We start from the raw sequence: 27,881 nt of genomic DNA, 5'->3' as shown, positions 1-27,881 counted from the left end.
ATAAATAAATAAATAAATAAATAAATAAATAAATAAATAAATAAATAAAAATAATTTTAAAAGATATAGCTACAAGGATATTAATGGAGCAAAAAACTAGAAAAATTATAACTAACAGTAGGGGTAAAATATTAGGTAAATACATTTAAATAAATAAGTTTAAATATGTTTAACAAAAGAATTTATTTAAATGCAATGGTTTGTACTGAAGTCACTGAAAACACTACTGACGGATAATATTTATTGGTCAGTTCAAATATTCAAGGCATATTCTTAAGTGGGGAAAAAACCCACACATAATTGTAACCAACATAGGTTACAATTGCTATCTGCAATATTCCATTTTGTTAAAAACAGATTGGTGTGACTCTCAGAGAGATTAATATGGAGTTCAAAGGGCTGCTAAAAGATGTTCACCAAAATGTTAACCATTTATTTTTGTGTGGTGGCATCAAGTGCATCTTTCTTTATTTTATTTATCAAACCTTCTAAATGGGCCATGTGTTTCTTTACCAAAATAAAAATTTGTTGGTTTCTCGGTGCCTGAAATGGCCCTCCTCTCCTGCACTGCCTCTGACTCTTCCCTCCATTCTCACTCTCTCAGTGAGGCCTGCGAGGAGCCACCCTACTCACTTTCCCAAATGAGCCTCAAATCCCCACCACAATGCTCTTCTTTCACTTTTTCCCATAACACTTATCTCCTAAAATGTTATATAATGATATTCATGGCTTATTGTCTGCTCTCTACCTCCTTCCCCCACCCCCACCTCCAAAAACTCTTCTCCAGAGCAATGATCTCTCCTTTGCCCACTGAGGTATTTCAAATCCTTTACAATGGGGCTTGGCACATAGCAGGTGATCCATACATTTTTTTTCGAATATAAATTTCTTTCTTTATTTTTGGCTGCGTTGGGTCTTCGTTGCTGCTCACAGGCTTTCTCTAGTTGTGGTGTGAGGGGGGCTACTCTTCGTTGAGGTTCGTGGGCTTCTCACTGAGGTGGCTTCTCTTTCTTGCCGAGCATGGGCTCTAGGTGCACAGGCTTCAGTAGTTGTGGCACATGGGCTCAGTAGCTCTGGCTCACCGGCTCTAAAGCACAGGCTCAGTAGTTCTGGAACACAGGTTTAGTTGCTCCAAGGCATGTGGGGTCTTCTGGGACCAGGACTCGAACCCGTGTTCCTTGCATTGGCAGGCGGATTCTCAACCACTTAGTCACCAGGGAAGTCCTCCATACACTCTTGTTGAAAGACTTACGGGGAAATAGGTTTGTTCTTGGCGGTTGTCTACTTGCCTTGCTCTCATTTACGCAGATGCAGAGCTACAAGTGACTGCCCTGTAGGAACCTCGGTTTCCTCCTGGAAGAACCGGGAACCCAGGAGCCAGCAGCCCAAGGAGCTCGACCACGAACCCAGAATGGGGTCTGGACAAGTGATAGGCTCAGCCAGGGCTCTCCTCGCAGACAAGCTCGAAGAACTACATTTCCCAGAATCTTTTGTTCTCGCATGGACTACATTTCCCAGAGGGGCTCGCGACTGTCCCTGCCCCGCCCCTCCCGGAGTTACGTGGGGCGTCGGGCGTCGGGCGTTGGCCGTTGGCTTGAGCTGATTACCCGCCAGAGGTCCGCCAGGGCGGCACCGCGTGGAGTCCCCAGCGGAAGCTTCTGTCCGGTCGTGGCAGTTCCGGAGCCTCCAGCCTGCGGCCCGCGGAACCCCCGATGCCTGGGCGAGGTGAGCGGCGGGGGGTAGGCAGGATGCGGGAGGGAGGACCGGGCTTCGGGAGGATCCGTCGCCGGGGCATGGGACACAGGCCCAAGAGACGCGAGCCGGGTCTTTGTGGGCGCCGGCGGGCCGAGAGCCGGGCACCCCTGGCTCTGTTCGCCTGCCGCACCCAGCCATCCCACTGACGTGCCCCTGAACGAGACAGGTCGGACACATCGTCCCCATTGGCTAGACCCAGCCACCCTCCTGCTTCTTCCCAACCAGTTCCCAGCGCGCTACCTGCTCAGCGCCTGCCAGCATTTGAATTTGTTTCAGGCTGGCAGTGAACGTGAGAAAATTATTTCCTCCCCTTACCATCACCCCTGCACTCCCGAGTGACAGGCTTGTTTTACGTGAGAAGTGAGTCGCCAGCTTCTCCCAGTGGCAGAGCCAGGACTGGACCCAGGTCTTTGGTTTAATGTGCCCTTTCCTCAAGACAGCAGCCCCTCCCCGCCATAGGAGAGCTGATGTTTTCCCTTTTCAAAGCAGCTTTCTCTAGAAATCTGGCAATTGTTTCCTTGACAGGAGGGGGAGGAATTGGGTGGGAATGCTTGAGGTGGAGAAAAGTTGTCACATGCACGCAGGGAGGTTAGAGCAGGTGCTCTGGAGCCCGCGGTGCTTGGAACCCTGGTGCCACCCTCCCTGGCTGTGTGGACTGGGACAAGTTGCTCCCACTCTGCCCTCAGTTTCCTGATCTATAAAATGGGGTGCTGACAGTGCCAACTGTGCTGTGGGACTCGATGATGTATTGATAGGTAGTGCCTGGCATGCGGTGAGGCTTAGGGAGTTGCTGCTACTGCTGATAGAGTCCTAGGACTTTTCCTCTGAGCCAGGGAAAGAGCTGGGCCTGGACCAGGATGACCCAGCCCTTCTCTCTGGTCCTGTCTAGCCCTCGTTCCTTCTGACTTCCTTCTCTGGGGGCACTTGGCATCATTTTCAAGTGGTATAAAGGTTTCAGAGCTGCTGATTCTGAGGGGTGGAAAGCAGAAGGGGCTTCCTCCTGGTTCCCTTTTTCTTCTCTCAGATCTGGCTTCTGGAGACTTCTCCCATCCTAAGGTGAAACTGCCCAGAAAGAGGACATGGCTACTGAACAGAGGGAAGCAAGGTCTCAGGTGAGTTCATTGCCATCTCAGGTCTTAGAGATAGATGGTTTTTTTTTTGTTATTTTACCCTTAAACTGAAGTTTTCTCCCCAATACAGTCTTCACCAGGATTTGGAGCCCATGTCCTTCTGCCTTGGAAGAGTTGGTCCACCCTGGTGGATGTTGGATTGCATAGGGAATGCTTGCCTCCAACCCCCCAATCCATGGCCTGTGTTTCTCTTTTTTTTTCTAATAGACATTCTTTTATTCATTAATCTCAATTCACTGTATGATTACTGAATTGATAGGTAAGATGTCACATGTCTTATACCACATGGGGTCAGAACAAACAAACATGCACACTTGGCAGAGTTCCTTTCTGACCTGTCTCCTTTGCTCAGTCGTGTCCCCATCCCTACCCTTGGCCAGAATGCTTTTCTTTTTCTTTCCGCCCCTGAGAAATCCTCATGATACCTTCGCCAGGCTTTTCCCAGTCCATAGTTTTTAGTTTTTCTCCATCTTAACTTTCTGGATCATGTGCCTTGCTTCTGTCACTCTCTTGAAAACTGATGTTGACCTGCCATTTTCATCTTTATGTTGTGAGAATGAGGGTGGGACCCCATCCAGGTGAGCCACTGTGTGAACAAAGGATAGCCATGCTGGTGGGGATGTAGATGGAGAGGTCTCTTGACTCCAAGAGCAGAGAGAAGACTCCTCAGGAAGCAGCAGTGAGAGTTTCATGGGATATTGGTAGTGGAGAGGCAGTGTATACAGTGATTCCTCAGTGGGGCTTTTGAGCCAGATGGCCAGGTTTGTGCCCATCTCCTCTGTTGCTGTTAATGGGTCTTGGGCAAAAAACTCCACCTCTCTGTGCCTCAGTTTCTTACCTCTCTGTGCCTCAGTTTCTTCACCTGTAAAGTGAATACAACAACTGGGCCTACCTCAGAGGGTAGATGAGAGGATCCTGGGAGTTAGTGCATGGAAAGCATTCTTATCAGGGCCGGGCACATAGTAGATGTTCAATATGTGGTGGTTGTGGTAGCTAAACGATATTATTTTAGTTCATGATGTCTATCTCTCTACTGTTGGTAGATAGAAATGACTATACAGTGTCCTTCCTTTACTCATCCTCATCTAACAATAGTAGTTAACATTGCTGGGGAATATCCTGAGGGCTTCACCTTTGTTCTCACTCTCATAGCGAAGCAGAAGTTATTACCCCCATTTTACACTTGAAACTGAGGCTCAACGAAGTCAGGTAACCTGAAATCAAACCCAGGTATGTCTGGCCTCTAAGTTCATGTTAGTTATCATCCAGCCTTTCCTCTGGTACATCTTTCAGAACACAGGGCAGGCCTGGCTCCCAAATGACCAGAGTTCTCTGCAATGTGATGTTGTGTATCTTTTGGACCCATGAAATGTGGTAGTGGTTGATCTTCTGAGACTGTGGCTAGGACCTGCCTCTGCATATTTGGGCTACTGTTTTCTAAGCCCTTCCCATTCCATTCCAACAGAGCCAGGCTGCTCTCTTACCCAGAATCTTCTCCATCCCTGCTTGTGAGTCCTATGTGACATTTCTCCCTAACCTCACCTGCTGCCGATACATCAGTACTATGTGGACTTGTGTGTAAAACTCAGTGACAGGACGTTTAAGACCAGAGAGAGAATATACCTACCAAGTGCTGGGTTAAAAGAAAACTTCAGTTATCGTCTTGTCTGTGCCATTGGTAAAGTATGTGACCTGGTGTCTTAACTGCCCTGGACCTTGTGTTTCTCATCTCTAAAATGAGGATTGAACGAGGAAATAGTATATGGTCCTGTCCAGCGACACTTTTCTTGTTCAAATTGTTTCACGTGTTTTTCTTGTCTGCCAGTTGGATTGTAAATTCTTTTGAGGGCAAAGATCATTTCTTGTATTCCCTGCCATGTGCCAATAAATTATCTTATTATACATGCACTGCATGTTAATGTTAAAAATCTCAGAGAATAAAACAGTAAAATCACTCTTACCCCAACATCTTGAGATAATCATGGTCATACCTTTGGTATGCAGCCCTCAGAATAATTGTCTGTGTACCTTTATTTATTTATTATTTATTTATGTACGTGTGTACATATGTATGTATGTATTTTTTATTTTATCATGTTAGCTTTTTATTTTGATAAAATATACATAAGATGAAATTTACCACTTTATCCATTTTTGAGTATATTGGCATTAAGTGCGTTCACAGTGTTGTGCTACCATCACTACTCTTTACCTCCATTGTATGGATTATCATTTATTACTTAACCCTATGAGATAGGCGTTGAGAGGCAGTTCCTTGGATTGGAATTCTACCTCTACCACTGACCAGCTGTGATATTGTGATTTATAATACGAAATATATATTTGGTCTTTGTCCCTGTTCCTGGCACATAATTTCCAAAACCCTTGTGATTTCCTAAGTGGTTAGTAATATGTGCTTTTTATCCCTGAAATTACTTCAGAGCCATGAAGGCACAATGGGTGTGTTTTGTATCCACAGCAGAGTTTATGTTAATGAGGTTACTTTTGTACCCCACCGAAGGATGCGGGCTAATTGCCAGGGGAACCAACCTTGATTAAAGTGTTGTAATTTTCAGTCCTGCCCCCCAATAACCCCTCTTATCCATCTGTCACCACCCTAGGAGATGAAAGCTGAATCAGTCGCCAATGGTCAGTGATTTAATCAATCATGCCTATGTAATGAACCTCCATAGAAACCCAGAAGGGTTCAGAGTTCTTCCAGGTTGGTGAACATGTAGACAGTCAGAGAGAATGGTGAATCCTGAGAGAGCATGGAAGCTGTGCACCCTTTCCCTGTGCCGCTCTTTCACCTGCCAGTTCCTATATCTTCTTTTATAATAAACCCGTAATCTAGTAAGTAAATGTTTTCCTGAGTTCTGTGAGCCACTCTGGCAAATTAATCAAACCTGAGGAGAGGGTTGTAGAAACCTCCAATTTATAGCCAGTCAGTCAGCAGCACAAGTAACAACCTGCACTTGTGATTGACATTGAAAGGGGGCCAGTCTTGTGGGAATCTGACACTATCTTCAGGTGTCAGAATTGAGTTTAATTGTAGGACACCCAGCTGGTGTCCCACAATTGCTTGGTGTGTGGAAAACCCCCCACATCTGGTGTCAGTAGTGAAGTAGTGTTGTATTAAGAGTAGCGGAGACATGCAGGAGGAGTGAGTTTTCCCTTCATACCAGCTGTGTGACTTGGATAAATTTCTCTTTGTTTTCTCTTGTGTAAAATGGACACAATAATAGTACCTTCTTCATAGGGTTGTTGTGAAGATAAAATAAAGATATACACTAAAGGTTAATATAAAGCTCTAAGAATAGTACTTAGCCTGAAAAAAGCATTCAATAAATTATAGCTATTTTAATTTCCATTATTACTGTCCTCAAGCTTTAGGGAGCACAGAGTGCCTTCAGTTATTTAAACTAGCTCCCTCAGTGATTATTGAGGTTGTTTCCATTTCTTTGCTGTTACTAACACCATGATAAATGTCCTTGCATGTGCATTTTTGTTCAGTGTTCATTATCAAACAAATATAGTAATTGGAGAGTTAAAGAGTATGCACATTTTAAAGCTTCTAATGTATGTTATCAAATTGCCAACAGGAAGATTATTCTAATTAACACTCCCACTAATGGCCTTAATACCTCCACCCATCTCTTGTAGCAGTTAACTCGGGGCCTGGTTCATACTTCCTGCTACTCAGTATCTATTTGTCATGGGTCAGTTGTTCATTAAGCAAATGACCTGGAACCTTCAGAACCTAGAATAATATAGAAGCATTTCATGGTAGCTCGTCTACTCCCCACTGCCGCCTTTTTCACCCTGTGTGATGGGTGGTCCTGGGTGAGCTGAGATGCTTGTCTCTACAGGTGTCAGTGATGTTTGAAGATGTGGCTGTGTTCTTTACACGGGATGAGTGGAGAAAGCTGGCTCCGTCTCAGAGAAACTTGTACCAAGATGTGATGCTGGAGAACTATAGTAACCTTGTCTCATTGGGTAAGGAAATTTTCCCTGTAGATACAGAGTTCAGAAATTGGGATACCTCAGCATCTGATTTCCTGGGTAAAAGCCCTGGGTCATTAAAAACTTTAGCTGAGTTTTGCCTTAGCACTGTGCAAACTGGATTTCCATAAATAAACCTGAAAACCTTTTTCTCCCTTGTAGGTATGGAATTGCCCCATGGATGGGACAATCTACAGAGCTGCACATTAGAAATTCCCTCACTGCAGGCAACATTTTCCCACTATGACTGAACTATGATGTGTTTGCTCATCTCTTAACAGAGAGCATCCCTCAACCTTTTTCTTTGACCCAACACTGGCTTTTTTCAATTCTCTTTTACAGGGGTCAGCAAACTTTTTCTGTAAAGGGCCAGGGAGTAAATATTTTCAGCTTTGTGGGCCACATATAGTCTCTGTAACGTATTCCTTTTCTTTTTTTTTTTGAACCATTCTTTGCTCAAGGGCCATGCATAAACAGACAGTGGCCTAGATTTGGCCTATGACCCATAGTTTGCTGACTGCTGCCATCTTTCAAAGGGAGTCAGATAGTGTTTTCTCATTTTAAACAAGCTACTTGGTACATAATCCTTTCCACAGATACCTGTTACAAATATTAATTTAATCTGTACATTTAACATACATTTAACAGTATATACATATTCCCTCTTGTATAGAAAGCTATTAGCACCCTGTTAATCAAGTCTGCATGTTTATCATACTTCACTAACATACAACTAAATGTTACATTGCCCCTTGCTTTTACCCTAACACACCCCTCACATTGTGGGGGCACAACTGGAGCATCCCACAGAAGTTCTCTGTATCATCCTTTGAGTTTTCTGCTCAGATCTCAGATACCTCTTTGTGTCAAGGCAAAATCAAGTCTTTTTCTTTTTTTCCTTCTTTTAGGTCTATGAGCAGGACTCCAATTTTCCAAACCCGAGGTGATCTCCCTGTTGCAGCAAGGAGAAGATCCCTGGAAGGTAGAGAAAGAAAGCCCTGGAGGCTCCTCTCTAGGTGAGTGGGTGCGGAATCTCTGCAGGCAGCAGTCTGGTAAGTGAGTGCATGTGCAACTCGGAGATGTTGGTCAGGGTATTTTCTGCATGTTCTCAGTACTGAAGAAGTTTTGGAGAAGGGATGCTAAGGCCCCTAGTCACAAGCTTCCTCTTCTTCTCTGATAATTACTGCACAAGTGAATTTCTCAGGATCTTTTCTCTTGTGATTTCCTGTTGTTTCAGAGGAGGGCTACATTGTCATGCATTCATTCAGCAAACTTAGTGCATTTAAGGAACTGCAGATAATTCATTCAGACTGAAGCTCAGGGTATATGGGAAAAGAAAGAGATGAGGAAGGAAATGAGATTAGAGAGCCAGGTGGGGGCCACACTATGAAGTGCTTTGGTACAGTTCTTGGGGATGGGAACTGTCCATGGATGACTGGAAATAATTCAAGAGTTTCAAGCAGAAGAGTTGTATGGTTGTTGATATTTTAGAAAAAATAGTCTGAGTCTGAGATACTTTAAACGTCCTTCAGTAAAGGCTAAAGAAGCTGAGGTGGGTCCCTACACTGGCACACAGCACCACAGTCAGAAAGCAGCAGCACTGGTGTGGGCAGAGCTCCAAGCTATGTGAAGGACTAAAGCAAGTTATGGTGCATTATTATGACATATCGCCATTTATGTGTAAAGAAAATTACGTGGGTGTTTGTCTATATGCATTATGTGCGTGTAAGTGCCAAGAGAAAGGTCGGGGGACACCTAAGCTGGTAACTAGTTACATTTTGATTGGGACTGAGAATGGGCATTGATGAAAGGGGACTTTAGTTACATGCAATGTTATTAAAATTTTCACAGAGAATATATTCATGAGTCCTTATTACACAGTTTCAATTAAATAAGAATGGTTACTTTGGAAACACTGTTGGTCCTAGATTTGAAGTGAGGAAAAACTAGAGGTGGGAACCTTCTGGAGATTATTCCATAATGTAGGCAAGACATTACCTGGAGGGAGGCATGTGCAGTGAGTTCAGGAAAGAGGAGAGGTCCCTTTATTAAGGGTATAGGACAGGTTCGGTGTGGGATGGGTTTCATTTGAAATGTTAGTAAAATATGGGTAGAGGTCACCAGTGGACAGCTGTAGAAGGTAAACAGGGTCAGAACTCAACAGGGAGGTCAGGGAGCCATCAGTGCAAAGGTGGCATTTGAAGCCTTGAGCTGAGCAGATGAGGGAACAGAGGAGAGGACAGAGTCCCAGGAAACCTCAGTGTTTATGAGGTGGGTTAAGAAGGAAGAATCTGTGGCTGAGCCTGAGAAGAAGTCGCCAGAGGAGAAAATTGGCAGATTCGGCTGTCATGGAAGTTGAGGACTGAGAGCTGTGGAATTGGGGAGGCCAGGGCTCTGGGGGAGCCAGGTTCTAAGCCTCGCTCACTGCTTTCCTGTCCCCTGATAAACAGCAGTGCAACCTTGGACAGAAGGATGCAGGTCCTGCCCTGGCGGAGCTCAGTGGAGGGGGAGGCTAATCACACACAGGGCTGTGGAATGACAGCCTCCGGTGAGGACCTCGGGGGAAGAGCCGCAGGTGCTGTGAGAACGTGGAACAGGAGGGGTGCTGTGGGCAAGGCTTCCCAAGGAAGGGCCGGATCCCACATTGTGAGAAGCATTCAGGCACAGGAAGAGCATGTCCGAGAGTCCAGACAAAGGAAGCCGGTGTGTGGAGACGGGAGCAGGGAGAGGGGGCCGGGACCTGAGAGCCAGGCATAGCCTCTGAGGAGTTGAAGTACCCTGGCCACGAGCCCAGGTTTATGTTCTGCAAGGATCAGCCTGCAACCAATGTGGAGCCACCTGGCATAGACGTAGTAGGACTTGTCTGAGGTTGCTGTCGGGTCCAGACGAGTCAGTGATGACCCCTCACAATGCGGGCCCAGCAGAAGGGCTGTGGGACAGGCTGTCTCGATCCCTAAAGCACCCACACCTATAGTAGAGCTCGTTCTTCCCCGTATAATGTGAGATCTTTTGAGGTGGGAACCACACTTACCTCTCCTTATATCTTTTAACTGTCACTTGGGAGAAATATTCTAATTTTGTGGGAACTGCTAGAGACCACCACAAAGTAAACAGAGAACGCAGGCAGCAGGAAACCAGTGGAGAGTTTAGGAGGGGCATCAGGTGTGGACTGAGTATGGCGTGGAAGATCAAAGGAAGAGACGGAAGAATTGTTCCCTTTCCATTTGCCTCGGGAGCCTCTGATCCATGAGGAGTCCCCCTTCCTGAGTGAAGTGTTAGTTGGATTAAACTGAATAGAAAGTATGACTGGAGTCGAAAGCTGTCCAGAGAGACCCTGAAGACACCTAGTGGTGATGTCAAGTCCTTCTCAGGGTTGGGAAACTGTCCCTGAAGGAAAACTCTGAGTGGGTGTCTGGAGGAAGTAAGGCCATCAGAGCCAAGCAGTGTGTGCATTTCTCTTGATGGGATGAACCTCCTCTCTTTGGTCAAAGGAGACAGTCAGGTGGGGCGTCCTGGGTGTGCTGGCGTCTCCTGCACCCCTGGCAAGTCTCCCATTTGCCTGGACTAAAGTGCCCTTGGAACAGTTTCCCTTCCAAGGGGAGCTCACTTCCCTGTGAGCTTAGGTGAGGGACCTGGATTTTCTTGGAAGTACCTTAATCATTAACTCTAGACCAGAACCAAAAACCAACCCTTTGAACAGCCGGTGACAGAAAAGCTTATGCTTCCAGGGTAGGACTCCTAGAACCTCTAATTGCCTCCCAGTGTGTTTTTAAAATATAATTTTCACTTCAAAACTACTCACAAATAGGAAAAACAAGACAAAAAGGGAAAACAAACTGTCATCCCTGGATCTGTATGTTTCATGTTGAGAGATGGGAGGAAATGGCTCAAAGGGTACACGTCTCATCTGAATCTGTTACTTAAGAAATGAGTCCAAAGTCTAATCACTATTCTGGCATATTATGTATATCAGTTATATATATATATATAAAATAAGAATAATGTGATTCAATCAACTTGAACGTCTCATGAGTTTGATTTACACCCAACATGAAAATATTCTTTTATTAAAAAAATTTAAAATTCAGGGATGATCTAGGTAAACAGTTACCTCCAATGAAAAGGTATTTTTCTTTCTTTGTCTTTTTCTCTTCCTTTGTTATATTTATGCAAGAATTCAGGGCAGACTGAACCTGGAAGGGTGGTCAGCTAAGGGGTTGCTTGTGGACTGCCTTCCCCCCCAAGACTTGCTGGGGCTTCATCTGCACAGAGAGTAGGGGTCGTTTTCTAATTAGCAGAAAGGTGCTGTAGGGGTTATAGCAGCAGCCTAATGAGATAACATGCAGTGGTTTTAAGGAGTGAATTTCTTACAAGGTGAAAGTTGAGCCCAAATGCTCTGTAGCCCTGTTTACTATGTTTGATTTAGTCTTGTTCTCATCCCCTGCGGTCCTCTCCTGCCACCAACATCTACTGTCCTTGTAGCTGCCAGAATGGTCTATTTAAAAGATAGATCAGGTCATCTCACTCGCATGCTCAAAACCTCTAGTGGCTTCTATCACATAGAACACAATCCAAAGCCCCCAGCGTGGCCCTCAGAGGCCTTTGTGGTCTGGCCCCAGCTACCTCTTCGCCTTCACCTCCTTCCTCTCTGCCCTTCATTGGAGAACTCTAATCACCCTGGCCTCCTTGTAGTTCATCAGGAAGGCCAAGCAGGCTCCCACCTCAGGGCCTCTGCACTTGCTTTTTCCTCTCCTGGACCATTCTTCCTGATGGCCAGGAGCCCACTTGACTCACTTCCTCACACTATACAGGTTTCTGCTCAGATGGCACTTTGTCAGTTAGACACAGCTCATCCTTTGTTCTTTGTCCTCCGCAGGACACAGGTCCTTTGTCCTCCACATTCTCTATCCCCTCACCATGCTTCATTTTCTCTCAGAGTACTTATTACTGCAAAATAGTACATATTTATTTATTATCAGCTCTTCCTCTGGATTGTAAATTCCCCCATGCTGGGTTGTCTGTTTCATTTGTTCCCATGTCCCCAGTACCTAAAATAGTGTCTGGTCAGAGTCAGCTTCCAGTTAGTGAATGTATGAATGACTTGGTTAGGTAGTCGTGATGGAGACAGAAAACAGGGAACCAGTTGCAGAGATATTTGGCAGATAAAAGCAACAGGACTTGGAGATGGTTTAGATATGGAAGATAGAGGAGATGGAGTTGTCAAGGATGCGTGTTTGGTTTGTGGTTTGTTCTGGGATGGACAGTGATATCATTCACTGAGATAGTGGTGCTAGGAGATCAGATTTGGGGGATGGTATAAATATGGTTTTGGATGACTTAAATTGTCTTTGGTTAACCTAGTTATTCAAGTGGAGATGTCAAATAGCCTGTTTGATTTGGAGTTCCACCCCTTATAATATACCCTGGGCATTAAATGTAAATTTGGGAGACCCTGTCACTAAAGATAATTGAAACAGTGGTTGAGTTTGAGTTAGTCTGTGGAGTGGATTCAGAGTACAGCAAGAGCAAGAAAGAGCCTAGGACTCAATTTTGAGGACCTCTGGCATTTCATGGCTAGGCAGAGAGAAATGAACCCATAGGGAAGACAAGGGTAAGGTGTACTATAGAAGGAAACTCGGGAGTCTAGTGTCATTGAAGTCAAGTCTCATAAAGGATGGTATCAGTAGAGGTAGGGAAAAGTAGATGAACTTGAGACATATTTAGATGGCAGAATAAACAAGTCTTGGTAATTGATTAGCAGAGGGAGAGGTGTGAAGGATGCCTTTTAAAGTTTTGATTCAGAACTGGTGCCAATTACAGAGACAAAAAGGTTATACAGGTTGGGGGGAGGAAATAATCATAAATTCAGTTGAGCTGTCTTTGAGACACTCAAGTTGCTGTTTTGAGCTGGATTTTGTATAATTAGGTATGGAGAGTAGAGAAGTCTTGCCTAGAGTATGTTTGTAGATGAAGCTGGCCTGTGGAAAGGGTACAGAGTGAAAAGAATCAGGGCCCTAGCACTCAAACCTGTGGAACTCCAAGGATTAAAGATCAGGTAGAGGAAAATGAGCACACAAAGGAGATTGAAGCTGGTGGAACATGAGAAGAATTTGGAGGTAAGTTCAGGGTCACTGTAGCTTAGGTAGTGAGCATCTGAAGGAAAATGAGGGGTCACTCTCAGATGCTGCTGAGAGGTAAGTTAGGTGGGGACTGAAGAGAGCATCTTGCCTTTGTCACATGAAGGTCATGGTTGCCTTAGAGTAATGGTAAGGACAGAAGCCAGAATGGAGCCCATGAGGGGTGAGTGAGCAGGAGGAGATGAATATGTGTGGGATACGACAAGGTGAGATGTGACAAGGAGGCAGTAGCTGGAGAGCTCTTCTATGCAAATATAAACAAATATTTCTTGTTTTTCTCTGTCCACTCAAATTATATTATACAGCACACATTATTCTGCCCCTTTCTCTTGATATATATTGAAACTCTTTCCATGTCAGTACATAAAGAGCTTCCTCATTCTAAGGAGTAGTTCTACGGCCTTCAGCTAGCTCTCTTCTTGGCTGGCAGAAGAGGTGATTTTGGTTGTATGTGGCTTTGGATAATGTTAGCCCATTGGGTCCAGTTTGGGCTAGAATTTTATAAATGCTATGGTTTCTAATTAGCAATATGGATATTGGTTTAAAGCTGTACCTTTATCGTGTACCCATATGATGTCCTGGTGTATTACAGTTAGAGTTAATCCAACTGTCCATCAAAGGAATCTGGTTGAATAAGCTGAGGGACATTCTCATGGTGGAATTCTCACTTTAAATAAGAATGAGGAAGAATTCTGTAAATTCCACTGTGGGGTGATAATATTACTAAGTAGGGGAAAGTGCAGAACAGAACAGTGAGAGTAGGAGTTTTATCAAAGGAAGGAGGAGATACCAAAAAAGAAAAAGTGTATATTTGCTTATATTAAAAAAAATAGAGAAGCCAAATAAAAAAAGGATAAAAGCAGATCTATAAAAATGGTCACCTATAAGGTGAAGGAAGAAAAAAAAAAGGATTGAGAGAACAAGGATAGAATGTAGAATTTTTTTAAGGTACCTTGTTTTTATAATGTTGACTTTGGAACCATAAAAATGTTTTATAGGGCTTCCCTGGTGGCGCAGTGGTTGAGAGTGCGCCTGCCGATGCAGGGGTTCGTGCCCCGGTCCGGGAAGATACCACATGCCGCAGAGCGGCTGGGCCGTGAGCCATGGCCACTGAGCCTGCATGTCCAGAGCCTGTGCTCCACAGCGGGAGAGGCCACAACAGTGAGAGGCCCAAGTACCGCAAAAAAAAAAAATTATAAATTATAAAACAAGATTAAACAAAAATGAAAAAGTGTTCCATAAATATTGAAAGCAAAATGAAACAAATGACCCTAATTGTGTTTCAGGTTGTTGGCTTAGTCACAGAGAAAAATAATCTCAAATGCTTTTAAATCACAGCAGCTTGAATAAAGATCCTTAGTGATTTATATAAATATTATGGTTTATAATAAGACATATATATTTGGTACAGAGCTCCTAAAACCCTGGGAATTCGTAGGTGATGAGAGCCACAACGGTGTCTTTGTTATGTTAATGAGGTTTCTTTTGGACCCTATCTTAGGATGGGGCCTGGTTGCCAGGACCAATCATGTGATTAGAGGTTTGAAAGTTGACCTCCAGGGAGGGGAGGGGGACTGGAGGTTGAATTAGTTGCCAGTGGCCAATGATTTAATCAATCATGCCTGTATAATGGCGCCTCCATAAAAACCCAAAAGGACAGATTCAGAAAGCTTCTGGGTTGGTGAATATGTGGAGATCTGGGGAGAGTGGTGTACTTAGAGAGGGCTTAGAAATTCCATGCCCTTTCCCCATACATTGACCTGTGCATCTCTTCCATCTGGCTGTTCCCAAGTTATATCCTCTTATAATTAACTGGTGATCTAGTAAGCAGAATGTTTCTCTGAGTTCCATGAGCAACTGTAGCAAATTAACCAAATGTAAGAAGGGGGTCGTGGGAACCTCTGATTTATAGCCAGTTGGTCAGAAGTACAGATGATAACCTGGGTTTGTGACTGGTGTCTGAGGGAGGCAGGGGGCAGTCTTGTAGGACTGAACCCTTATCCTGTGCAATATGATGCTATCTCCAGGTAGATAATGTCAGAGTTGAGCTGAATTGAGGACACCCAGTTGGTATCCAAGAATTGCTTATTATTGATGTGGAAACCACCCCCCCACACCACCACATTGGAATTGGGTGAAGAACATGTAATTAATACCTTACAGGCAAAAATAACTTCAAACAATAATGTTGATTTTGGCGGTTATAATAAAAATATGTGGTTATGTTTACAAATAGAGTTCTTATCTTTGAGAAATGTGTTCTGACGTATTATTGATGAAATGATATAATACGGAATTAGTGTACTTTAGCATATGCTAATGAAAGAGACATAAGGGAGTTGTATTAATTTTCTCACCTGCTCCAACAAAGTGCCACAAACTGTGTGGCTTTAAACAACAGAAATTTATTGTCTCACAGTTTTGTGGGACCATGCTCCCTCTGAAACTCCAGGTAGAATCCTTCCTTGCGTCTCCCTACCTTCTGGATGTGGCCAGTGGTCCTTGTTCCTTGGCTTGCAGCTGCATCACTCCAGTCTCTGCTTCTCTTGTCACTTGGTGTTCCCCTGAGGTATCTTGACATGGTCTTTCTGTGCTTGCCTGTGTCCAAATTTCCCTTTTATAAAGACACCAGTCATATTAGAACCTACCCTAATCACCTCATCTCAACTTGATTGAATCTGCAAAGTTACTTAACCTTACCAAATAAGGTTATATTCTGAGTTATTGGAAATTAGGACTTCAACATATCTTTTTTGGGTGATGCAATTCAACCCATAGTAAGGTAATAGATGAAACAGCATTAGTGATTGTTGATGCTGGCTTGGCAATTCATTGTACAATTCACTCTACTTTTGTACATGCTGAACATCTTCCATAATAAAAAGCTTTAAAAATCAGAATTACCAACAACAGAATTTCTAAAACAGCATTTCTCTTTTTCACCAACACAGGCATTCTGGAATACATTTACAGATGTGTAGTTCTGCCCCCATCGTGGTGTTGTGTGTAATTCTCAGCATATAGCTCCCTCAATTCTCTGACTCTAGAAAACCTTATGAGACTGCAAATGCATGTGACATTTTTATAGGAATAATTTTGAATCTGACCACCTGTAGGATAAGGTGGGAAGGATATAGGTCTGGAAAGTTGGCTTGGGTTCAAAGATTTTGATGCTGCCTTTAGCCCTCACACTATCCCTCCATCTAATCTATGGCTAATCCTTTAAAATCCCATTTTAGACATTTCTTCCCCCAAATTCTGGCCACCACTAGTACGCCTTCCCAGCTTGTACTTGCTACTATCTGAGGGTAGTTTGGATGTTGTTGTAAGCTCACATTTTCATCCATTTCTGTCTTGTGGTTTTGTTGTATAAATGACCACACTTCTCCTTTTTTGTCTCTAATGCCAAACTGGGAGCTCCTTAAAGAAGTTAACTGTTTCTTTTCATTACCAGATCTGGAATGTCTTGTGGATCACATGCCTAAGATAGAGCCTGACATGTTGTAGGTGCTTTTTAAGTATTTGATGAATGAAGTAAATAAGGAGCAGTCAGTGCTTTTTGAAATAATAAGAGGAGTTCTATATAGTAAGAAGGTTAAGTTCAGTGGGAAGTAATACTAGAAAGGTGAGAAACAGGTCAGAGGATCAACTTGAAGGTCAATAACAATAGTCACTATTGAGTAAGGAGATGCTGAACTTGGATGTATTAATAATGGTTGTTTAGAGACATCTTAGTGAAGAGATTCAAGGGAATTTGATGACTGACTAGACTTGGAATGCAGGGGAGAGAAGATTCTGAGATGAAACTAAGAATTCGTGGCAAAGGAGCTGAAGAAGTTATGATATAATTCAGAACTTGGAAACACAAAAAGAGTTTGAAAGGAATGCACTGGATTCAGATTTGGACAAGCTGAATTTGAAGAAAAATACTCAAGAGTCTAGCAGGCAGCTGGAAATACCTCTGTAAAGTGTTTTGAGGCTCAGGATAGTCATTCAGATAGGAGGTGTGGGAGTGGATGAAATCATCTAGGGAGAGAAGGTTGAAGAGAGACAGAGTTTCATAAGCACCAAGGGAGGAGAAACTAGACCTAATGACAGGAACTAGTCAGGGTGGTGGTCATTGGCAAAATCACCTGTTCTCTAAACTTCTGACCTAAGTCATAACCTTGTTCATGAGTTAGCTCAGGGCCAGGCTTGATTCTGGGAGAGAGCAAAAGTTGAACTGCGCTTCAGGAGACATATCTTAGACCTACAGAAAACTTTAAGCAGACCATAAAGAACAGTTAGGATGTCCATAATCCAGGACTGATGTCCCCTTCATTGGGAAACATGACTGTTTTAAGTTATTAGTCCCATTCTGGACTAAGGCATTGGCACTTGAAGTAGAGTTGAGGTGAGTTTCCCAGTATTGGTATGGACCCTTGTAGCTATAATTACTTCCATTAAAAAATAAAAACTCCCCATGTCCTGTTTCTCTATTCTCCTTTAAACAGAACTTTTCAAAAGCATTTCTATACTTGATGTCTCCATGTTCTCACCTCCCATTGTTTCTTCTGTGCACTCCACTAGGGCTTTCTTCCTTACTATTCCATGAAAAGCAGTTATTAAATCCCAAACAGTCTCCATCTTGGCACAATCAGGGTTAAGTTTTTAATTCTTAAGTTGTTTAACAAAGTTGATCATTGCCTCCTCACTGGAGTACTTTCTTCCTTTGGCCTCTGGACCACCATATTCTTCTGCTTTTCTTCCTTTTCTTGCCCTCTAGTATTACAATGCCTAAGTGATTTTTTCAGTTCTTCAGCTTTTTTTTCCTTTCTGACTGCGTTGGGTCTTCATTGCTGTGCACGGGCTTTCTCTAGTTGCAGCAAGCGTGGGTTCTTTGTTGCGGTGTGTGGACTTCTCATTGTGATGTCTTCCCTTGTTGCGGAGCACGGGCTCCAGGTGCACAGGCTCAGCAGTTGTGGATCATTACCTGGTCCATAGTAGGCAGTTAATAAATATTTGTGAATGGAAAGGATGTCTCCAGCATATGCAAAGATAACAAAATAAGAAAAAAAAATGTAGTGCTCCAGAAACTGCATGTAGTTCACCATACATGGCAAGCAACCAGGGGAGGGAGATGAGTACCAAGGCGAATGAAGGCCAGATCATGAAACACCTTGTTGACCATGTTAAGTACTCTGGACCTTACTTATATACAAATCATTGAAGATAAGTTGGAGGATCTTACAGAAGTTTGCAACATGGTAAGATGTGGATTTTAGATTACTGTGGCTACAGTGTGGAGACTGAATTGACAGCAAGATTTGAGGTGGGGAGACTTGTTAGGAGTCTATGGTGGAACAGTAAAGCATGAGAAACAGAGTACCATTTAGGTACCCGAGCCCAGTGCTCAGGGCTCTAGTAAAGTTGTTGGTTGTAAAACTGCAGTCTTTACATACAGACCTAAGGCAGGGTCTCTAACTTTGCCTTATAAACTACAATCCAAAATTTTGGAATCTTACTATCTCCTTCCCAGCTCGTGTAGTAACCTAGAACCAATGACTGATGTTCACAGGGAAAGTACTCCATTTTTACCACTGCCTCCCACACTTGTGCCCAAATAATGTTATTGAAATTTGGATCACTTAAGCAAGACTTAGATGGACAAGGAAATTGAAAGGTGTTGAACAGAAAATAAAAAACTCCTCTTTCTGTTACAACAAATAGTAAAGATTAGAGAGCAGATAGGTTTTGTGATTGGCTAAGTGAAAAAGAGCTATTACACAAAATGCACATTATGGTCTCTTCCAGAAGATGTGGTTCCTAATTTAATGAGTGATGTATTGATACTTATCTATATATGTATTTTAAAATGAGTGTTATTCTCACTTGCTCGGCTTGGCAAATATCAGTGCCTTAAAAAAATAGTAAAGATGGGTGCATATAAAATTAGAGAGGGTGTGTAGAGTGGGGGAAAAAATCCCAAACCCTAGGGAAAGCAGTTTTAAAGTGGAAATAGAAAGTTACTCATGAAGGAAACTGAGAAGTTAACAGTGGTAGAAGAAAAGAGAAAAGCAGACTATATTATGTTCACCAAGCAGAGAGAATCTGTAAACAGGCGAGAAAGTGAATGTCAGATAGGAATCTCAAAATACAGTGAGTTGCAAAGGAGCCCTTTAAATGGTTACTCTAGCCCAGGAGAAAATGCCAAAATATATGTATACCTATTCCCCACCAGAATTTAATATTTAATGAATTGTGTCCTTACCCAACTTTAAAATTTATTGAATTTAATTCTGTTTTTTACCACCTTATCATGTTAGCCCTTTTTACCTTTTTATGTTTATTCCTGTCTTATTGATCTTTGACTCTTTTCTATGCTGCTTGCATAGCATCTCCTGCTTGATAAATGAGCAAGGCTGCTTTCTTATCTTGCAACTTTTGGCTTCATGCCTACCTGTTGGCACCTCTGTAGATTAATTCAGTAATTACTTCCTGTTTGAACTGGCTCTGAAACCCTCCCACTGCTTGTATAATGTACTGTCCTGGAAGGCAACTTCTCATGCAAGTCTTGAATCCTGTGTGTGTCTGTGGGTGTGTGTATGAAATTAATATATAAATAATTGAGATTATTTGACATTGTTCAAATTAGGTATATATAAGTTATTAAGGAAGGTTAACAAAACAAACATTTTGTGTATAATTCAGATGCCATTAGGAGGATCTGTAGGTGAAGAGGGCATGCTAATCTGCTTGCAGAGAACATTAGGGTAGAAAAGGAAAGTGAAAAATATTTAGCTATAGATAAATATAATTACATATATAGAATATATAGATATATATTTTTAACACTGTGGTGAGTGCCTATAATAACAGGAATGCTCTATGGAAACTCACAGTCAAGAAGGGACTCAGAGTTAACTTTTGAACTGAATCTGAAGGATGCAAAGGAATTTGGCATGAGGGAAAAGGGATGAAGACTTTCCAGATTAGGAATGATTACACAAAGAAGAAAAATGTCATGAAGATAATTTAGGATTCTATCATGGGCTTTGGACTCTGATCCCAGGCTGCCTATTCAAATTCATGGCTCCCCTTTGAATCCCTCTTCTCCATTTTCCATTAGCCAATTCTTATGATCACTCTTACACTCACCCTCTTTAAATGGGTTTCTTTAATCTTTTCTCCAACCCGTTGTTCTCAACTCCTGTTGATTGTTTCTCTGTACCGCTTAAATCTCCTAAGTTTTTCTTCTTACTGATTTTGGCCATATACCAAGACCTTATTTAAATACCATCAATATTCAGTCTATACATTTAGTCTCAGTAGCCAAATGCTGTATCACATGGAACATCTTCAGTTTTTTCTTTCCCTTCCAGGATGGAAGAACAGTTATAAAACCACAAAGTCAACTCAAACACAAGGTTCTTCATTTCAGGAGCTGATAATGAAAAGATCCAAAAGTAGTGGACCCAGGGACTTCAAATTAGAAAACCCCTGCAAATATGAAGACAGATTAGAGAAAAAGCAGAAGAAAAAAGAAAGTGTTCAGATTGTTTCAGTCGCTCACAAAAAAAAATCCTCACTGTAGAAAGAAAACATAAAATTACTGAATTTGGCCAAAACTTCAGCCCAAAGTCAGTCCTTGTTGGGCAACAGATGGTTCCCAGAGAAAAAAACCCACCAAAATGTGAAATACAAGGAAACAGCTTCAAACAGAATTCCAATTTATTTAATCAAAAAAAATCAACACAGCCGGGAAACGTTATAAATGTAGTATGTGTGAGAAAACCTTCATTAATATTTCATCCCTTCGAAAACATGAGAAAAATCATAGTGGAGAGAAATTATTTAAATGTAAAGACTGTTCAAAAGCCTTTAACGAAAGTTCAGCTCTTATTCGACATCAAATAACTCATACTGGATAGAAACCCTATATACGTAAAGAATGTGGGAAAGCCTTCACTCTCAGTACATCCCTTTATAAACTCATAAGAACACACACTGTGGAGAAATCCTATAGATGTAAAGAATGTGGTAAATCCTTCAGCAGAAGGTCAGGCCTTTTTATACATCAAAAAATCCATGCTGGAGAAAAAACCTCTATAAATATAATCCAGGTAGGAAGGCATCTAGTTGCAACACATCCCTTCCTGGATGTCAGAGAATGAATTCCAGAAAGAAGTCCTATTTATGTAATGAATGTGGCAATACCTTTAAGTCTAGTTCATCCCTTCATTATCATCAGAGGATACACACAGGAGAGAAACCTTTTAAATGTAGTGAATGTGGAAGAGCCTTCAGTCAGAGTGCATCTCTTATTCAACATGAAAGAATTCACACTGGAGAAAAGCCTTATAGATGTAAGGAATGTGGAAAAGGTTTCACTTCTATTTCACGACTTAACAGACACCGAATAATTCATACTGGTGAGAAGTTTTATAATTGTAATGAATGTGGTAAAGCCCTAAGTTCCCACTCAACACTTATAATTCATGAAAGGATTCATACTGGAGAGAAACCATGTAAATGTAAAGTGTGTGGGAAAGCCTTCAGACAAAGTTCAGCTCTCATTCAACATCAGAGAATGCATACTGGAGAAAGACCCTATAAATGTAATGAGTGTGGGAAAACATTCAGGTGTAACTCATCCCTTAGTAATCACCAGAGAATTCACACAGGAGAGAAACCATATCGATGTGAAGAATGTGGGATATCTTTTGGCCAAAGATCAGCTCTTATTCAACATCAAAGGATTCATACAGGAGAGAAACCCTTCAAATGTAATACATGTGGGAAAACTTTTAGACAAAGCTCATCATGTATTGCCCATCAGAGAATTCATACTGGAGAGAAACCCTATGAATGTAATACATGTGGGAAACTTTTCAATCACAGGTCATCTCTTACTAATCATCATAAAATTCATATTGAAGAGCACCCCTAGAAAGTAGGTTTGCATGTGTGACATTCTGAAACCAAAGCTTATCAGAATACATGAAAGTGATGTAATAAATATAATGGATATGAAAAGCCATTCTATGATTTAGTCATCAAAAAATAGATTCCAAGGATAAACTTATGTAATAGATAATGAGAAAAGTGAAAATTGTTCAGTCCTATCAGACACTTTATAATAACCTAAAATGAAGAATTCCTGACTGGAGACATTGACTTTGGATATTTGTAAAATAATTGTTTTCTCTACAGCATCGCATGCTGCATATCATATGTCATTGTTGTAAACATCTGGGTGATGAGGGGAAGTGTGCACTGGATTTCCTGTTAAACTGTAAACTTAATACTTTTTAAAAAATAACTGACATTGTAATAGTATATAAAAGATGTGGTCAAAGAAATTATACATTTTTAGAGAAAAGGACCAAATGAAAGTTAAAAATGAATTGTAAACTACCTCTGACTTTCTGGGGTTTGTCCTTTTCCTGACTTGATGTCATACTTTGTGCATGGATTTCATTTAAAAGTAGAAATAAAAGTCTGTTCTCTTCCTTTGTTCTTCTAGTAATTGCTGTGAATTGGAAATTTTCTAAACAATTTTTAATTCTGTTCTCAGAATTATTTTTTTCTCTGAAGTCATTTATTATGAAATTATACATGCTATATACTGTGAGCTGTCATCTTAAGTATATTAAATGGAAAAATAAGCAATTTTCAAGTTTAAAGCTATTAAATTATATTTAATATATATTATACATATATATTTAATAACATATATTCTAAATTCACAGCAGAAGGGGCTGTCAAAAGTAGTTTAATGAATCTAGCATATGTGCCAAAATATTGGAAGGTACATCAATCACTTCATGAAATAAAGAGTATGTTTTTCCTACTTGGTGTTCTCTAGTGTCAAACAATTTTAAGAAAACAAAAGGAGTAATTTATAAGCAACTCAGTAGTTTGTTTGGTTGGTTGTTTGAGTCCCAGCTTTGGGACAGGTACTGTGCTGCACACTGGGAATTTTAAGAAAAAAGTCACAGGCCTTCAAGAAGCCATGAATGGAGGAAAGGGGATGGAGGACTATCAGATGAGTAAAGCAAATTATTATGTCACTGTATGTAAGTGTGGTTGTTTTAACAGGCAGATAGATAGGTTGTGACAATATGTTGCAGTGCAAGAAAGTTGTAGAGATGTGGACATGATGAAGGAGAGATTGAATGTAACCAAGGAAACCTGGTGACATCAGAGAAAGCTTTCCAGAGGCAATGATGCCTGAGCCAGGTTTTGAAAGAATAATAAGAACTCTCCAGAGGATGAGATAAGCATTCCAAATAGGAGAGGTAGAGGTGAGTAATACCATGACACCTTTATGGAAACTCAAGTATAGAACTAATGAGCAGGAGAATGGAAGATGTTAAAGTCTGAGTAGAAGGCAGAGGCCAGAACACAAAGGGCCTATTTGCCACGAAAAGAAGTTTGGATTTTATCCTGAAATTGATGGAGTCAGTTAAAAATGTTAAGCAAGGAACATTGTTCTGGCAACGATGTATAGAGGGTGTGTTTAGTATGTATTAAAGCTGTATAGACTGATGCCTAGAAATCTGGGCTATGGTAATTCAAGTGATAGGTGAATGAGAGTCCAAACTCGAGCAGGGATAGCATATATGGAGAACAGGAGACAAGATAATGGATTAGAAACAAGTCATGGTGTTCACAAGCAAACAGATGAGGTTGGTGAATGAGAAGGCTAAGCTGACTTGAAGGTAGGGTTACCAGGTATCCTGTGTATACTGGATATGTCTCGTATTGAATGATTTTGAACTGCATCCTGTATTGATTTTGTCAGGTCACCCTTATTGTAATAAGTTGTGCTTTTTCCCAGTAATGAAAATCGAGCAGTTGAAACTATTTTTCTGCTTCAGTAATTGGCACATAAATGACAGGTGGCAATGCTAGCTGAAAATTGTATCTCCACAAAGACCGAAACAATCCCTTATAGTCTCTCTCGTATTTTTGGCTGAGGAAAGACCAAAGTTGGGGGGCGGGGTGGTTGTAGGAGAAGGTAAATAAGAATTGAGAGTCTTCTTTTCCATATTAAAGAAAGGAAAAGACTTCTTTTTGTCAAAGTCTCAAGTTGTAAGCAAGCAATCACCATTAATTAGAGATTACTTTGGATCAGTACACATGCTCTGAAAATCAACAGTGGTCATGCTTCTGACAGTTAGCAAGTTAAAGAGACTGCAGCATCTGAAAGTCAGCCAATTTGTTACTATCCCATGCCTGTAGACAAGTCAGTCAGCAGATACCTCAGTCTAGTGACCATACTTCTGAAAGTTTGCCAGTCAATAACCGCCTTATTTCAGTGATCACACTAACATAATTGAAAGTCTGTCAATCAATAAACACCCCTGCTTCTGAAAATCCACCAATCCTTGAACGAAGCTTCCCAAAACCTTGTATGAGATCAGCTGTGGCTTTCTTTGGGAAGGTTCTTCCTTGCGAATACAGCTCTCACTTGCAGCCATACATGATGTCCACCTTTTCCGCATCACATATCAAAGTTCAATTTATTGTTAGTTTGTAACAACTTCTACAGTTCAACCCCAATTTACTATTATAACTTTAACCTCGTGAGTGACAAACATAATCATGATGCCATGAGACTTATCAAATTCAATATTCCATTTCTGTGGTGTTTGCTATCATCTAGTATTTGAATCCCAAATGCAAATGTAAATTCATGATTAATTTTCAGAACATTGGTTATGTATTAAATGAGGGAAAAAATCCTTTTGAAACCTTTTCCACAGCATGAAACTGTTCATTCAATATGAAAAAGTGATAGAAAGTCATTTATAAACCAGTATCTGTTAACAGCTAAACCTAAGAGATATATGATTGTCTCAGCTATAAACAGATAAAATACATTTTCTAATTAAAACAAATTCGGATGAAAATAAAATAATCACAGCAGAAGTTGTAATGACCGTCCACCTTGTGTATCATCATTATCAATCTTTGCAGCACAAATGACTGATCAAACATACCAGGAGTATTTTCTGATTCTAAAATTGCAAAACACTTCTAAGTGCCAGGATAAAATGCTGCAACAATAAAAAAATGTAATAGCTCTATCTACTATTACAGAGATTATTAAAGATCTAAAATGCCTTGTCTTTTTACAACACAGCCCAAGTTGCATGTAATCACAATACCGAAAAATAAATCCCTTTGCTTGTATGTTTTTCTTGTGAAAAAGGCTTGCTTAGAAGGCTGCTGCTCACTTATTGAGTTAATGAGAAGTGTACTGCTTTTCATAGAGATAATACAAATGCAAATTATGGTGGATGTGCAAAAGTGCAAACAGTTTATTCAAAGTTGAATCAAAGTGTAATGGATTCTATGCAGGGTGATGGCTATCTTGCCCATACTCAACATTTCTGCATAATTCTGCACAGACAACACCTGATATTCTTTCTGTTGACACTGGAGTACTTATTGTGAAGCTGTTGCATTACTTCAGCATTTAAACATTTGAGCAGTTAAAGAATTTTTGTGATTTTGTTTGCATTTCATAATCTTCAACTTTCTAGCATTCAAAAACTTGTTTGGAATTCCTGTTTCAGCTATGACATGTAAACAGCTTTCAAGTGATCGCTTGTATCCTTACAACAAGAAAAATATGGGCAGGCTGAAAATCAGTGACTTTTCTTTTATCTTCCTGAGAACTGAGGTTGGTGGGCAAATTGCAAAACTGAAATCTGGAGAGACAGGCCTATCCAGAAAGATACAGCCGAGATCTGCTTATCTGGGACAGAAATTACTGAAGCCATAAACTGGTAGAAAGATTTAAATGCTCATTTTGATAAACTGCTGAAGGTTGTGTTGACTGTCTTTAGAGTGAGAAACTCCTGGGGGGGCACAGTCTTAAGAGTCCCCCACATTTCCATTGTCATTAGATCCAGAAACCCGTTTGGATTTGCATGGTGGCAACCTGAGAAATATTCCCTCAGGACTCTAGTGGAAGAAGAGTAACCATTGTGAAATACACCCAGAGTCTCCTCCACCGAAAATGCCTACTCTCCTGGGGAAAAGAGTCTCTAGAGTCTTATGCTAGCTCAGGTAAGGACATTCCTCCCACTTTAGCCCCCTCTAACCTTCCTGTCTCACTAAGGAGGAGAAAACAGTCAAAGAGATGTGGTTGGGGGGATTCAAGGAAAATGATTGGGAATGCTGCAACAAGAGGAGGGAGTATAGGGCAAGGAACTTGGGAAAAAGCTATACCACCCAATAAACATTTGCCCTAGACATAGGCCTACTAAGACTGAGATTTAATTGGAAGATTATAGAATCCTCCTCCCCCATCCCTACTCCCATCCTTACCCCACAGCTTGCCAACATACCACCAACACTGGATTACAGGAGAAAGAGAGATACAGACTCTCCTTGAGGAGGAGTGTTTAGGGAGTGTTTAGTGTTTTGTCAATAGTGGAGACAAAAACAAGAATACTAGAGGAATTTGAAGTCTCTGGCACCTATGGCTGCCTAACTCCTAGCCAAATTAACAAATCTAGCGGGATAAAGCACCATGACCATGTGGGTATTATCCCAGAAATTGAAGATGTGTAGAGCATAAGAAAAGCAATCAATATAATACATTGCATTAGTAGAATGAGAGCAAAACACACACACACACACACACACAACCATCTTAATGCAGGAAAAACATTTCACTTAATGCAAAATCCAGTCATGTAAAATTACTGAACAATTCAGGAATAGAGGGGAATTTCCTTAACATGATAAAGTACAGTGATGAAAAATCCACAGCTAACATCATATTGAATAGTGAAACACTGACAGCTTTCCCCCTAAGATTAGGAGCAAGAGAAGGGTGCCTGATTTTGCCACTTCTATTCAACACTGTACTGGAAGTTGTAGTCAGAGCAGTTAGGCAAGGAAAAGAAATAAAAGGCATCCCAATTAGGAAGAATTTCTCAATTTGCAAATGACATGACTTTATATATAGAAAAGCTGAACAACTACCAAAATTCAATTAGAATTCATAAATGAGTTTAGCAGTGTTTCAGGATATAAGATCAACATGTAAAAATCAGTTTTATTTCTATATGCTAGTAATAGAAAATTTAAACGGAAATTAAAGCAATTTCATGTATAATAGCATCAAAAATGATAACATACTTAAGGAGAAATTTAACCAAGTAGGTCCAAGACTTGCACACTGAAAACTACAAAGCACTGTTGAAATATATTAAAGAAGACCTAGACCTAGACCTAAGTAAATGGAAAGATATTTGATATTCATGGATTGGAAGACATAGTTAAAATGACAATACTACCAAAATGATTTACAAATTCAATGCAAATCACTATCAAAATTCCAATAGCGTTTTTGCAGAAGTGGAAAAGCAGGTCCTAAAATTCATATGCAATTGCAAGGGATCCCACATAGTGGAAATAATTTAGAAGAAGAACACATTTGGAAGAAGAACACTTCGCAGGTTCAAAACTTACTACAAAGCTACAGTAATCAAAACAATGTGGTATTGGCATATAGAAAAACATACAGCTCAGTGGAATCAAATTGAGAGCCTACATATCTATGGTCAATTGATTTTTGACAAGACTAAAATGACCATTCAGTGGGGGAAAATATAGTCTCTTCAATGACTCGTGCTGAGACTACTGGATATCCACATGCAAAAGAATGAATCTGACCCATACCTCACAACACATACAAAAATTAACTCCAAATGAATCAAAACCTAAATGTAAGTGCTAAAACTATTTTTAAAACTATAAAATTCTTAGAAGGAAACATAGGTGAAACTCTGCATGACCTTGAATAGGGCAACATTTTCATAGATATGACACAAAACACAAGCAAACAAATTCA

The 27,881-nt window shown here is 41.0% G+C and overlaps 2 protein-coding genes across 4 annotated transcripts in view; both read left to right on the top strand.

Annotated features, from left to right (window-relative positions):
• LOC308609906 (dual specificity protein kinase CLK4-like) overlaps positions 1–27,881 on the top strand; it is a 287,013-nt gene that overhangs the window by 178,660 nt on the left and 80,472 nt on the right. The window lies entirely within an intron of this gene.
• Positions 1,043–22,856, top strand: LOC308609925 (uncharacterized protein). Of its 3 annotated transcripts, XR_014014370.1 has the most exons (5): positions 1,043–1,725; positions 2,780–2,867; positions 6,755–6,881; positions 7,050–7,939; positions 20,386–22,856. XR_014014370.1 is itself a non-coding variant. In XM_081259204.1 (2 exons), exon 2 carries the CDS (start codon positions 21,174–21,176, stop codon positions 21,951–21,953), a length of 780 nt encoding a protein of 259 aa, XP_081115330.1. In that variant the 5' UTR covers positions 7,793–7,903; positions 20,386–21,173; the 3' UTR covers positions 21,954–22,856. The 3 variants fall into 3 exon arrangements, 2 of the variants coding, with proteins under 2 accessions (XP_081115330.1, XP_081115329.1); XM_081259204.1 differs by lacking the exons at positions 1,043–1,725; positions 2,780–2,867; positions 6,755–6,881 and having other exon boundaries at positions 7,793–7,903; XM_081259203.1 differs by lacking the exons at positions 1,043–1,725; positions 2,780–2,867; positions 6,755–6,881 and having other exon boundaries at positions 7,794–7,939.

The sequence above is a fragment of the Mesoplodon bidens genome, assembly GCF_964165515.1.
Source record: "Mesoplodon bidens genome assembly, contig: HAP1_SCAFFOLD_92, whole genome shotgun sequence".
NCBI classification, from domain to species: domain Eukaryota; kingdom Metazoa; phylum Chordata; class Mammalia; order Artiodactyla; family Ziphiidae; genus Mesoplodon; species Mesoplodon bidens.
Note: the sequence above shows the minus strand (reverse complement) of the source record. Positions and strands in the feature narration are given on the sequence as shown.

Coding starts and splice junctions, on each gene's coding strand:
- LOC308609925 (XM_081259204.1), top strand. CDS start 21,174: ATGAATTCCAGAAAGAAGTCCTATTTATGTAATGAATGTGGCAATACC.